Genomic DNA, 13,678 nt, shown 5'->3' with positions numbered 1-13,678 from the left:
GAGAGTGAGGAGCATTATGTATGCAGATGCAGAGCATATACAGCCATCAGAGAGAGATATCCCATTCTATTCAGAGAGCCACGTTCCCTACGCCAGATCTTTGAGGCAGCAGACCAGCGCATACTGGGGAGATACATTCTAGACATACAGCGCCACAGAGAGACATTATTACAGGCTCAGACAGCTCCAGAGGGGGGGAGACAGACACAGATTACTGCATTTTTTCAGAGATCCATCCCCCTCCCAGCCCCTACACGGCAGGGAATTACTCTCCAGAGAGCAGAGACACTTAGAGCCCGCAGGAGATAGAGGGCACCTGGCTTTCGGGCACCACGCCTATACCAGAGAGAGATGACAGAGATCAGAGCTCAGTTTCACAGAGAGGGTGCGGAGCGACTAGCTCGCTTCAGAGCACACCCAGGCATGTTCTTCAGGGAGCTGTGGACACCCCCTTCACTGATGTATACCATTCTATACCCCCAGTATGGTACAGGATGGAGCTAGCTAGGTTGCATATCATGATTGTATACTCCATGCATATAGCTTTGCATTTTTCTCCTAGTAGTAGAGCTCCATCCCCCGCACACCCAGATTCAGCTTTTTTTTGTTCAGTACTTTTTCATTTTGTTGGGATGACAGAGGATACCCCATACAGGTACTCCGATTTGTCTCATAGGCCGAGTTCGGTCTTTTGGAAGACGTTAATAAAATCTTTCTTTCTTTCTTTCTTTCTCTCTCTCTTGGAGGACATTGAGGATATCCGCCATCGACCGATGAGAGACATCTTTGGATAGTGATGTATATGATGCTTACCTTTGTTGCTGGAGTTTTCCTTCCCAGATGTTATCCATTAGGAGCTCCTAGTACCTTACTTTTCCTCATAGTTGTTGTTTCAGTTTCAGTTAGTTGTTTAGTTGTTTTTAGCTTTTCTTACACAGACATTGTACTCCCCCATATCCATGTATTCATGTATCCATGTACTCATGTACCCATTTTAACTAGTAGCATTAGCTTCCCACTCCCCCTAGTTGACTCTTCCGGATGCTTCCTACTGATGTATTGTGGGGCTAGATACTTACCTTCAGTTCTTTCTTTTCTTTTCCAAACAGTGTATCAGATGTCACATGGTTGTAACTTTGGTCTCATAGGTCACTTTGGCCTTTTGAAGACGTTAATATAACATTTCATTTCATTTCATCTCTCTCTCTCTCTCTCTCTCTCTCTCTCTCTCTCTCTCTCTCTCTCTTGCTTTCTGAGAGCACCCATTTTGTTGGGCTTCACATGAGAGCTGTTGGCTGTACAAACAGCTTTATATTCAGACTCCAGTCATGTGCGAACCAGGCATTACGAACTGCTGCATGTTGAAACGTACAACCGGCAGAAAGGGTGACAAATGCTGTGACTGTAGGGACTACTATCTGACCTGAGCAGCTGAATAAATCGTTTCACAGAGCTATAGAGATGACTGTAGGGACTACTATCCGACTTAAACAACTGAATAAATCGTTGCACAGAGCTATACAGATGAGCATAGCAGTCGACTACACGCACGTTGACTGTGCGATGCCCGGCATAGTCTGTTGTGTGCTGTTTTTTTACGGGGCGAATTATTGCTGTTCTCAGCAGTCAGTTCACCTGAGTAGATTTTTGCCAATTTTCTTTGCTTCTGGGTTGTTCAAAATGGAATAATGCTACGTCTGGGGTTTGAAATCTATTCGAATGAGTTTCGCCTCTTGCAAGGAAAAAACCCACATCTCTCAGACCAATTTTGGTGTTAGTATTATTTTAGTGGCCTTTTTAGTCTCATGTAGCAATGAGGGTGTGGGAAACAATGGTTTGGTAGAGTGCCGCACCTGGCCTCAAGAAAGTGTATGCCAGAATGGTGAAGTTTTGTTTTGTGGTGGTAAAGAAGTCATGTATGCCAGAATGGTGAAGTTTTGGTTTGTGGTGGTAAAGAAGTCATTGTTGACCTGAAAAGAGGCTTGGGCATGGCATTGAAACTTGCGCTTGTTTCCCAGCTTCCTCAATGAAGTGCTCAGGGAGCGTGTACCTCTGCTGTCGGGTTCAATATGTATGAGCAGGGCATCACCGGTGCATGAGCAGAGAACGTTGTGCCTGCTAGAACAGATCAAGGGTCACCCACCCTCGTCAACTCATCAACTGAGAATTTTGTGATTCTTGGAGAGGTTGGGCTGAGGGGTCTAGTGGTCAAAGCAGGGTAAAGTAAGGTTTTGTGGGGAGTGTTGGGTTTTACGCTGTGTATGCACCCAGAGGAGTGCTAGTGATCATCAGTAGATTACTGGGGCACTTTTTACTTCAGTTAGTGGAGGTTTTTTTCCCCAGTTTAGCTCAGTTTCACTTATATGCAGTTTATAGGTGTTTTGGTCCACCCGGCACATTTTATGGCCGGACATGTGAACACTTATCTTTAGGGTCACTATTATGTGGCTATTGTACTTCACTTTGATCATTAAGCATATACTGAAGTCGTGTTCTCTCTCTCTCTTGGTTTTCCACGCCTGCTTGAAGCTTCTGTAAACCCTAACATTAACACTTCATTGCCTTCATTTGAATATGAACACAAATGTTGAACAAGCATTTACTACAGGTCAAAAGGGGAAAGGAAAAACTCAGCCAAAGAGTTCAAATCAAAATTCAGGTGATGGTGGTTCTTCACAGGATACCAAGAAAGGTGATGGACAGCCCAAGAAGAAGGGCAAATGTCATTACTGTAAGAAGCCAGGTCACTACATCACGGAATGTAGGAAGAGGATTGCCAAAGAGAAGGCAAAGGAAGCTGGGATGTCTGTTAATGATGCTTCTAAAGCTCCTCCAGAGACTGCTTCTTTTGTTGAGGACAGGGATTACTGTTTTTATACATGCAGCTATGATGCCTCTTGGTCTTCACAGGCACTCAGTTTGACAGAGCATGCATGTACTTGGTATTTTGATAGTGGTGCCTCAAAGCATATCACATCTCGCAGGGATTTGTTTAGTCATGTTGGCCCTGCCCCTGTTGGCAAAACTGTTCAGTGTGCCAACAATGCTTCATATCCAGTTCGTGGCATTGGGGAGATTCAGCTTACAGCCATTGATGGCTCCATTCTCCGCCTTACAGATGCCTTATATGTACCAGGGATAAAGAAGAATTTGTTGTCCATTTCTTCTTTAGCACATTGTGGTATGCAAGTCCACTTTGATGATGATAAATGCATGGTCAGAGACAAAGCTAATGCCTTGACCTTGATGCTTACTGGTACATTATGTCATGGACTTTATCAGTTGGATGCATTTCAGCCAGTGGATCAGTCTGCTTATCATGCATTCACTCTTACTCCAGCTATGGTTGATGCGGAGTTATGGCATGCTCGCATGGGGCATGTAAATTTTGGTAGTCTTTGCTTATGCAGCGACATAACATGTTTACAGATCTACCTCTCATGGAGAAGCCTCCAGATCACATTTGTGAAGGATGTATTTTGGGAAAAATGCACAGGTTTTCCTTCCCACGTGATCAAGCTCTAAGAGCAACTGCAAAGTTGCAACTTATACACAGTGATCTTTGTGGTCCCATGCAAACGAAGTCATTAGGTGGTTGCTTCTATTTTGCAACATTTATTGATAACTTCTCTTGTATTTGCTGGGTCTATCCTTTGACACAGAAATCACAGGTATATGATGCATTTTTGGTCTTTGTAGCACTTGCTGACACAGAGTCAGGATGCAAGGTCAAGACTCTCCGTTCTAACCGAGGGGGGGAATATATGTCACATATGCTGAATTCCTTTCTTGGGAGTCGAGGTATAAAACATCAGTATACTACTCCTTACACTCCACAGCAGAATGGGGTTGCAGAAAGGAAGAATCGGTCACTCATGGAGATGGCCAAATGTATGCTAAAGGCAAAAAGGCTACCACATATCTTTTGGGTGGAAGCAGTCATGTGTGCTTGTCATATTTTGAATCGATGTCCCACGAAGGCATTGGTTTCTATTACTCCTTTTGAGGCTTGGCATGGCCGCAAGCCTTCTGTCATTTTTGTTGGGTATAGCCGTGAAAGCAAGGGCTACAAGTTATATGACCCACTATCCAGGAAGATATTCACTAGTCGGGATGTGATTTTTGATGAAAAATCAGAAATATCCATGGTTGGTTATGAGGCAAATCAGGCTGAAAATGATGTGTTTGAAGGTCTACTACCTATGGAATTTCATTCCACAGTTGGTGATCCAACTAATGAGGGTACAGGACAGCCAGCAAATGATGTAGGTGGTGCAGAAATTCAGCAGCAAAATGAGCCAGAAGCTGAACCAAATATGGGGCAGCAGGCACCACAGGTCAGACACATACCTAGATGGTATTTGAGGACATTACAGGACAGCCATTTAGAGGGTCTTCTTGCTGGTCGTACTCGTAGGGAGACAAGGACCAATGAGCATGCACACATCATGGATTTGAATCTGGTTATGGCAGCCAGTTTACAGGATGATGATGAGCCTGATTCATTTGTGGATGCACGAGATAATGTGCATTGGGAACAAAGCCATGCAGGATGAGCTTGATTCTGTTAAAAGGAATCAAACATGGGATTTGGTTGATCTGCCCAAAGGCAAGAAAGCAATTGGTACTAAATGGGTCTATAAGTTGAAAAGACATGCAGATGGATCCATTGACAGGTACAAAGCGCGTCTAGTTGCAAAGGGCTATGCACAGAAAAAGGGCATTGATTATGAGGAGACATTTGCTCCTACATCCCGTATGTCGACACTTAGGTGTGTCATTGCATTGGCTGCACATCGTGGTTGGGTCGTTCACCAGTTGGGCATAAAGACTGCATTGCTACATGGGGACCTCGAGGAGGAAGTTTATGTATTTCAGCCCATGGGATTTGCAGAAAATGGTCATGAGGGGAAAGTTTGCAGGCTGAAAAAGGCCTTGTATGGTTTGAAACAAGCTCCACGAGCTTTGTATGCAAAAATAGATGCTTTTCTACTCACTCAGGGATTTGTGAACAGTCCATCAGAAGCCACTCTGTATGTAAAGAAAGAAGAGACAGATCTGCTGGTCATCAGTCTTTATGTGGATGATCTCTTGCTCATGGGATCAAATGATGACAAAATTGCAGCTTTTAAGGAGATACTGCAACAGACATTTGACATGTCTGACTTGGGGCTTGTACATTACTATTTGGGCATACAGTTTGTGCAAGATAACAGAGGCATTGGGTTGTTGCAATCACGTTATGTTGCTAAACTTCTGGAGAAGTTTAAATTTCAGGATTGCAAGCCTATTAGTACTCCTATGGAGCCTGGGATGAAACTGTCACTACAAGATGACAGTGTTTTCTTTGATGCCACTACATATGCTCAAGTTGTTGGGTGCCTTATTTACTTGTGTAATACAAGGCCAGATATTCAGTATGCAGTCTCTCAGTTGAGCAGATTTATGCACAGCCCGCGGTTGTCACATTGGCAAGCTGTGAAGCGTGTATTCCGTTATTTGCAGGGTACCTTGTCTCTTGGATTGCTTTATCCTGAGGGGGGTGACATGCAGTTATACGCTTACAGTGATTCAGATTGGGCTGGTGATTTTGATACCAGACATTCCACTAGTGGAAATTGTTTCTTTCTTGGCTCTTCATGCATTTCTTGGCTAAGCAAGAAACAGACCACAGTGGCCACTTCGTCTTGTGAGGCAGAGTACAAAGCAGCCTACACTACTACTGTTGAGTGTGTTTGGCTGCGTCGTCTCATGACTGATATGGATATTTCAGTGGAGGAGCCTACACCTATCTATACTGATAGTCAGAGTGCCATTGCTGTGGCCAGGAATCCTGTGTTTCATGCTCGCATGAAACACATTGAGATTCACTATCATTTTGTTCGGGAGAGACTCCAGGCAGGAGATATCAGTCTGATCTACTGTCCTACAGATCAGAATGTGGCAGACATCTTCACCAAGGCATTACCACGTCCGAAATTTGAAGCATTCCGCAGTGCTTTGAATTTGTTTCCTTTTGGTGGATGATGTATAGTGATCACATATCACTCCAGGGGGGTTTGTTGGGTTTTACGCTGTGTATGCACCCAGAGGAGTGCTAGTGATCATCAGTAGATTACTGGGGCACTTTTTACTTCAGTTAGTGGAGGTTTTTTCCCCCAGTTTAGCTCAGTTTCACTTATATGCAGTTTATAGGTGTTTTGGTCCACCCGGCACATTTTATGGCCGGACATGTGAACACTTATCTTTAGGGTCACTATTATGTGGCTATTGTACTTCACTTTGATCATTAAGCATATACTGAAGTCGTGTTCTCTCTCTCTCTTGGTTTTCCACGCCTGCTTGAAGCTTCTGTAAACCCTAACCCTAACACTTCATTGCCTTCAGGGAGGGTCTCACCTTGCCACCTCAACTCATCAACTGAGAATTTTGTGATTCATGGAGAGGTTGGGCTGAGGGGTCTAGTGGTCAAAGCAGGGTAAAGTAAGGTTTTGTGGGGAGGGTCTCAGTGCTCACCTTGCCACCTTAAACTATGTTGAATTTACTGCTGAGGCATGACAAATAAGTCGGGCTCTTTAGAAAAACGAACTTTAGTAAAAAATAAGAAAAAACTTGTAGTGCTTTCTTCTTGTCTACTTTCTCGGTTTTAATACACTTCTGCTACTTTTGTCATATTTAAGAGTTGCCATTTTGGAAGCTTTTCCTACTGCCTATTTTTGGATGCTCAGTATTTTGGTTTCCATTCCATGTGATCATGATCTATTAGGTTACACAAATGCAGAGTTCATAAATTTGGTAGTGGGTGAATGGTTTTAAGTTTTGCTGTGTAGGCAGGTACTTCATTTTTGTGAATGTTGAAGTGTCAATTGAAACCGACTCACAATCAGATGCATACAAGAGAACTTCAATTTAAATCCTATGTGCAACCAGCCTTCACCAATTCTGGGCCTGCTTATTACAAATGATAGGAACTTAATCACCAAGGTTGTATATGCATCTATTAAAGGGTGCTGATGAGGCAAGGTAGCTAATAATCTATGCTGTGCATGGTGATGTTGGTGGTGTCCAGACTTGAACCGATAATGTAACAGCTTTGTCCTCTTAAGCAAGGGACATAAGCTGAAGTTTCTGCATTTTATTCTAAAGAACTCTATGGTTCATTGTTTAGCTAGCCAAACAGAGTTACCATTTGAAAAGTAAATCAGTTTTGTGCTTGGAATTTTGTTTCTGTTTCAAACATTCCCGGAGTGATCATTTCTTATTTTTGTAGGTTCTCCATGCTGGAGGTAAATTTGGTGGTGAAAGCAGTGGATATAATGTATCTGGTGGGCTGCATGGTGTGGGCGTCTCAGTTGTCAACGCTCTTTCTGAGGTTTGCATTATCTAAAATACTACTGCGCTACTTTTTTGACTATCACCTATTTGGGGTGGTGTGCTGAGCCATGTTCTATTTCAATCCACACAAACAATTATGTTTCATATTTACAGCGGTCATTTCCTCTCACCATTGTCTAAAAGATGGTGGTATTTGTATTATGAAAGGAAGACTTAGTTAGCGATATGTTTTTTCATGTTTCCGATCTGATTGTTTGTGACTAGAGGCTGGAGGTCACAGTGTGGAGAAATGGTTCAGAGTATTTCCAGGTTTACAAAAGAGGAAGACCTGTCAGTGAACTTACTCAGAGAGAACTTTCTCAGGAAGAAAGTTCTCATACAGGCACTAGCGTGAAGTTCTGGCCAGATAAAGAAGGTCTGGGCATCTGTTGTTGTCTTCTCATTTTTTGCAATTCTTCTTCTTTATGTACACACATGCACACTGATTTGCCGCATATTTGTGCATATAGAAGTGCGTAGTAACCATGCCTTTTTTGTGAAACCATGAATAGCAGTATAACTACATATACTGCTATTCATGGTTTCACTATGCATATCTCCATACTCCAGGACTGAATCTACTGCTCTTCAGGATTCCTCTGTTGCTTGCTGCCTCAAAAGACTCGTGGAAGATGATTAAAATAGGGAGAGAGGGTTCCTTTTTGTAGAAGTCTGCCTACTTTGCCTTAAGTAGGCCTTTTTTTTTTCCATTTTGTCTTAATTGCATTCACATTCACCGTCTTTTGTCACTTTTTTTTTTCCAGAGACAAGATCCTTATATTAGATAACAAAAAAACAGCCTCGAAGGGCTAAATACAACCTCGAAGGGCTAGATACAAACTCGCCTCCATGTACGGGGCGAGGATCAAAGAACAAGAGGGGGAGAAAGATGCACTTGTCCTCTGTCGGGCAGCTCTATAAGGAGAAGTCTATCACATACGTGGCAATTGGAACAACAGTGAAATAATTCACACATGTCCATACACCTGAAAACTCTCGTCCTAGTGGAGCTTCCACAAGGAAATATACCATGCGATTAGTCCCAATCCTGAGATATTCCGACTATTGTCAAGCATTCTCGTCCTCCCCTTGTTGGCTCATCCTCAATGGTTGAGGCCCTGGGATTCAAGCAATCATGTGATTCGCCAATCATCTATCTAGAAGACTACAATCTAACTCAGCAAAGAAAATATCTACTATGAAACTGCGCACTGATGCTTCCTAAACCAATGTCCCTGAACAGCTAAGTTAACTGTTATAAACCACAATTAACATCATATGAAAGGGTACCAACACATTTAACCACTTCATAGCAAATATACATTATATTACAAAGTCGTGCTGAGTTACAAAAATAGAGGGTGGGACCACAAAAATCACCCTTCAAAATAGTGGAAAAACTTCCATTACGAAATACAAAACGTGACCCTTTCAACCTACATGGATATGCACAACTCTAAATATATATAGTAAAGTGAGACACATGCCTATCCCAGATCTGTCCAGGTCCCCTCACCAGGTTCACACAGTATACGTGATCACTCGGTTGCGTCTTCACTCCGAACTTCTGTAGAAGTTTAGCATTAACGAAGTTGCGAGTGCTACCAAGGTCAAAAAAGGATGTGCACAATACCAACTTATACATACATGTCAAGTCGTTAGGACCGAAGACTGCGAAAACACATTCCATGCAAGCACTTTGACCTAAAACCAAATTTTTACGGAAGAATTTCAGGGTTACGTGTGACTTCGGAAAACGAGCTGCCTTGGTCTTTGCCTTTGAGCCCAAAAGATGGATTTATTGGGACAATTCCAATCCACGCGCATGCAAACAAATCTTCTCGTTCTCCCCCTTCTCCAGAGATCCACATGAACCTTACCCTGCCAGCAAAACCTAAAAAAACACCTACTTCCTGCAGATTCAAAACGTAGATATAGTGACCGAGAGATACTTGCCTTAGGCAACCTTGATAAAAGCACGATGACACGAAAGCCTTGCTTTTTACGACCTCGGTGATGAGGCTTGCACTGATACCAATCGCCTCCCAAGGATCACCTGATACACGTGCATAAACAAGATTAGAGAAACCAAATAAAAGGGGTGCAAGAAAGCTCAGCACCCACTTGTAGATTCACGTCTGCAAACCTCCCCGGAGCCAAGGGCTAAGGTTCCACTTCCATAGGCCAAGCTAGTTGGCCCTGGCATCCCATACCACTATAGCTTGTCCTAAGGGACCTTTAGCAAGACCACTTGTGAACCGCCATGTCCATGGTAGGAGTAAGCCTCTTGGTCCAGGTCCAAGGGAGGGGTCGGGGTGGCACGGGCCGAAGGTCTCTCAAGAAAGTGTCCCTGTGTTTGTGGAGTTCGAGCAAGAAGAACCCTAGGTAGCGTGGGTCTGAGAAATCAATGATCTCGAAAAGTGGGCCAAGTCTCTCATGGAACATAGAGTAAAACCTCCCGTGGATCTGATACTATAGTGGGCAATGACATCATATGTAATGTTGCTGTGTCTCAACCTCTGTTTGGCATAATCGACTGATCCTCTCCTCCCTGGGTCTTTGTACGAGCTTCCGGGCTTTGAAGACGCGTTCAGCTCTCCTTGTCTTGACTCTGAGGCGGTGGGACGAAAACTATATCTGGCCAACTGCAATCCGCATGGCATGGGACATGTGAATACTCGGGTAGCCTGGTTGCTAGATGAATCCATCCTCAGTGAGCGTGAGGAAGTGATCTTTGTAGAAGTGAATCTTCCGTGGGAGCTTTGGAGGTGTGATACATGTGCAGTGGGTGTAGAGGGTGAGAACATCTCACTGGATAACCTGGTTGGTGTCCTCATAAGAGAGCTAGAGAAAAGGGGAGTCCAAACGATACTGAAGGGGTGGGAGGCGGTCCATGCGGAGTCCATATTCTAAGAACCAAGTGGAAACTTGAGCATACCATACTTGAGGGTGGTCCTCGAGTGCTAGTTGTCTGGAGGACTTCAAGAAGGCAAGCCTTGGGTACTTGCGGGGATCTATGTGATTGATGTGATGGATGTATGTGATTGTTTGCAAAAGTGCATCCACTGCATCTAGAGTTGATTAGGGTGTGTAGAAATGGATTAAAATCAACATCTTAGCATGCTAGAAAGGCAAGAAAGAGATTAACACTAATGACAAAAAAGAAGCATAATTATAAGGCAAGAGGTATAGCTCAAAAGCTCGTATGTTTGATTCATTGGATAGAGTGCCTTGTGTACATCTCCATTAGCCATTTATCATGGTCCATAAGCTTGATTAAGCTCACCCTAACCTTTTTTAGATTTGAGCAACATCTCCCTTGAAGTGAGCACCCACTTGGCTTCTATTTTCACTTCTTCTAGGTAGTATGCACGCCTCCACATGAGTTGGCCATTCCACATATTCCTCAACCTTTGGTCTCCCTTTGATCCTTTGAACCATAGTCTGTGACTTATGCAATTTATACAAATGTTAGAGGGTCACATACCACTCCCCCTTACTCCAAACATCTACCTCATATGACTTGCTATTTCAACACTGCCCCTCATGTGAAGAACCACTACCACCATACATACATTGGACCTACACTCTTTTTTTTTTTTTCCGAGAAAAGATCCTTTCATTAGTTATATAAAAACGCCCGTAGGGCTACAAAAGATCTCTCCTGCTCCTAAGAGAGATAGATCAGCGAATACATCATGGCAGCCCGGGAGACTCTGCCTAGGTGCTGCAAAATACAAGCATCAGTACAAAGAACTGAGCGGCTAAATCATACAATAGGGGGGGGGGGAAGAGCCAAACAGGTGGCCTGTAGTGCCAACGGGGGGATCCCGTGTGTAAGGTGTAGAAAGGGCCACAGCGCCAAGTGGTGTGAAAGGCCTGGCGCCGTAAGATCGCCTCATCCGAGTCTCCCCGGATGCGGTCGTACTGTCCTCGCAGGGTGTGGATCAACTCCTGCCAAATCCCCCGTACAGTCTCTTCTGGTGGCTCCAATCTCCCCTCAAAGGCCGTAAAGCACCGGGCCCTCCAGGTGAACCAGATGGTGAGGCTGCTAAGGAGCTCCCATCGTAAATCCCTCTCCTGTGTCCAGCTGGCGGACGAGAAATCCGGTGCCGGAACCAGGCGAGGCTGGCCCCTAATAAATCTGATGGCCTGACTGCCCTGCTCCATCTCATAGCCCATAGCAGGCCCTGACGAAGTCGACCAAGCAGCGGCACCCCACGTAAACATACCCTCTGGAGAGAGGGGGGCCAGAATACGCAGCATCCGCAGCCAAATCTGCTGTGCCTGAGGGCAGTCCCAAAGGCAATGTCTCTGTGTCTCCATAGGGTGGCCGCATCGGACGCAGGCCGCCGGAAGACCGCTGTAAACAAGCCAAGTGCCAACTGCTGAGCCCCTGTGGGCGACCAGCCACTGAAAAGCCGAGATCCTGCGGGCCTGCCGACTAGCCCAGAGCCGAGCCCAGAAATCCTCCAGGAACTCCTGTGAGAGTCCCTGTAGTCGCCAATGCCCCGCTGCCGTTGGAGAAACCGTCCTCCTCCCCGTCAAAATATGCCGCCCCAGCCGAACAGTATACTGGAAAAAGGTGATCTCTGTGGCCTCAAGGGATGCATAAGGATCATGCCACTCGTACTCCCCGGGGTCCCACTGTAGCCGGGCCAAGGGGCGCGCTGCATATGCCCATATGCGCCAATCCGGGAGCACATCAGCAGGGTCGGGGTCAATATGCCACTTCCGAGAAGCGGCGGCCACTACCCGAATCCTCTGAAAGGTGCACTCTGCAACCAAAGGCGACTCCACCTCCACTCTCTGGAGTCTGCCCTCATCCTGAATCTCATAGTAGAGGCATCTGCCATCCTCAGTGCTAGCTCTGACAGCAACCAGGATCTCCAACTGTGTAAAGGCTCCCATCCACCGTGGGGCCACTGGCTCAAGAGGCGTGAACCACTCCTCTGTGAGTGCCTCCTGTATATCAACCCTCATAATCAATCCCCCTCTGAAGTGACTCAGCCTCTCCACCTGGATCTCCTCTGGTAGACTGCAGAAAGCCTGCCAGTCTCCAAAACTACGAGCTGGGCCTGCCGCTAAAGGTCCCCAGGCTAGACGAGGCTGAGAACCCAGCATATGACCCTGCTCCGTGCGAACCGCTGGGCTCCAGATGAGCGGCTGTCTGGCCCGCTCCTCAACACAAGAAGGAGGCCGTTGAGAGAGCCCCGGTCTCAGCAGCTCCCAAGCTCTCAGGATACTCAAAGCAAATCTGTCCTCCCATCCTCTACTGAGGCCTGTCCTCCTCATCTCTATGAAGATCCAGCGAATCTCTGGTGCCCAAGTACCCCCTGCTGGGGGCGCCCGAGCCTGCAGTCGCTGCAAGAGGAGCTCTTTCCAAGGCTCAGCGCCTGGAAGCAACCCCCGAACAATAAGCTTCCCCAATAAGGCTCTACTCTGATCGACTGGATCTATAATGCCCAAACCGCCCCGAGCCAACGGAAGTGTAATAACTGCCCATGCAACCTTTGCCCGAGCTGGCTGACCGTCCCTCCCGGACCACACAGAAAGTTCCTGATCAGCCTCTGTACCTGGCTGATGCAAGAGCTCGAGAAAATCCAACAAGACGTAATGTACCACATGGTCGCTAATAGCACCTGATTTGCCACCACCACCCTCCCAGCCAAGGATAGTCGAGCTGTACTCCAATACAATAGCTTCTTCCGAATGCTCAGAAGAAGCGGGGCAATCTGCTGCTCAGGTGACAAATCTAGGCCAATCTGGCATCCCAAATACCGCACTGCTGTGCCTAGAGGAATCCATCTAAAACCGGGGTCCGTGCTCCATGCCGGAGTGGGAGCACTACTGATCCAAAAGGCCACTGTCTTGCGCCAATTGATCAGTGCTCCCGAAGCTGCACTAAAAACCTGGAGCGACTGCTCAGCCTGAATAAGATTGGCCTCATGGCCATGCAAAAATAAGCCCGTGTCGTCTGCAAATTGAGCATCAAGCAGGTCTTCCCCCCGGACTGGGAGCTGCAGTCCTCTCAAACCAACCTCTTCTGTCGTCAAAAACATACTCATAGCCTCCGCAAAGAAGAGAAAAAGGAAAGGGGCGAGAGGACACCCCTGACGGACTGATCTGGTCAGCTCAAAACTCGGCCCCCGTCCTCCTGCAATCAGCACCTGGCTGCGAGCTGTGGAATACAGAGCTGCCACCCCTCTGATCCATCCTGGCTCAAAGCCCAGGCGAAGCATAGTGCCCTCTAAGAAACCCCGATCAACTCTATCGTATGCCTTCTCAAAATCGAGAAGCATCA

At 45.9% G+C, this 13,678-nt stretch overlaps 1 protein-coding gene across 2 annotated transcripts in view; it reads left to right on the top strand.

Moving 5' to 3' along the window:
• The window catches only part of LOC147636837 (DNA gyrase subunit B, chloroplastic/mitochondrial-like), a 148,903-nt gene that overhangs the window by 78,655 nt on the left and 56,570 nt on the right, over nt 1-13,678 (top strand). For both annotated transcript variants that reach the window (XM_086800394.1, XM_086800393.1), the window contains exons 6-7: nt 7,271-7,372; nt 7,600-7,750. In XM_086800394.1, coding sequence (XP_086656520.1) covers nt 7,271-7,372; nt 7,600-7,750 — 253 coding nt within the window. The remainder of the gene's footprint in view (nt 1-7,270; nt 7,373-7,599; nt 7,751-13,678) is intronic.

Source organism: Cibotium barometz, chromosome 7 (assembly GCF_041138505.1).
Source record: "Cibotium barometz isolate CiBa-2024 chromosome 7, ASM4113850v1, whole genome shotgun sequence".
In the NCBI taxonomy this organism is placed as follows: domain Eukaryota; kingdom Viridiplantae; phylum Streptophyta; class Polypodiopsida; order Cyatheales; family Cibotiaceae; genus Cibotium; species Cibotium barometz.
This window is presented reverse-complemented; position numbering and strand designations above follow the sequence as displayed.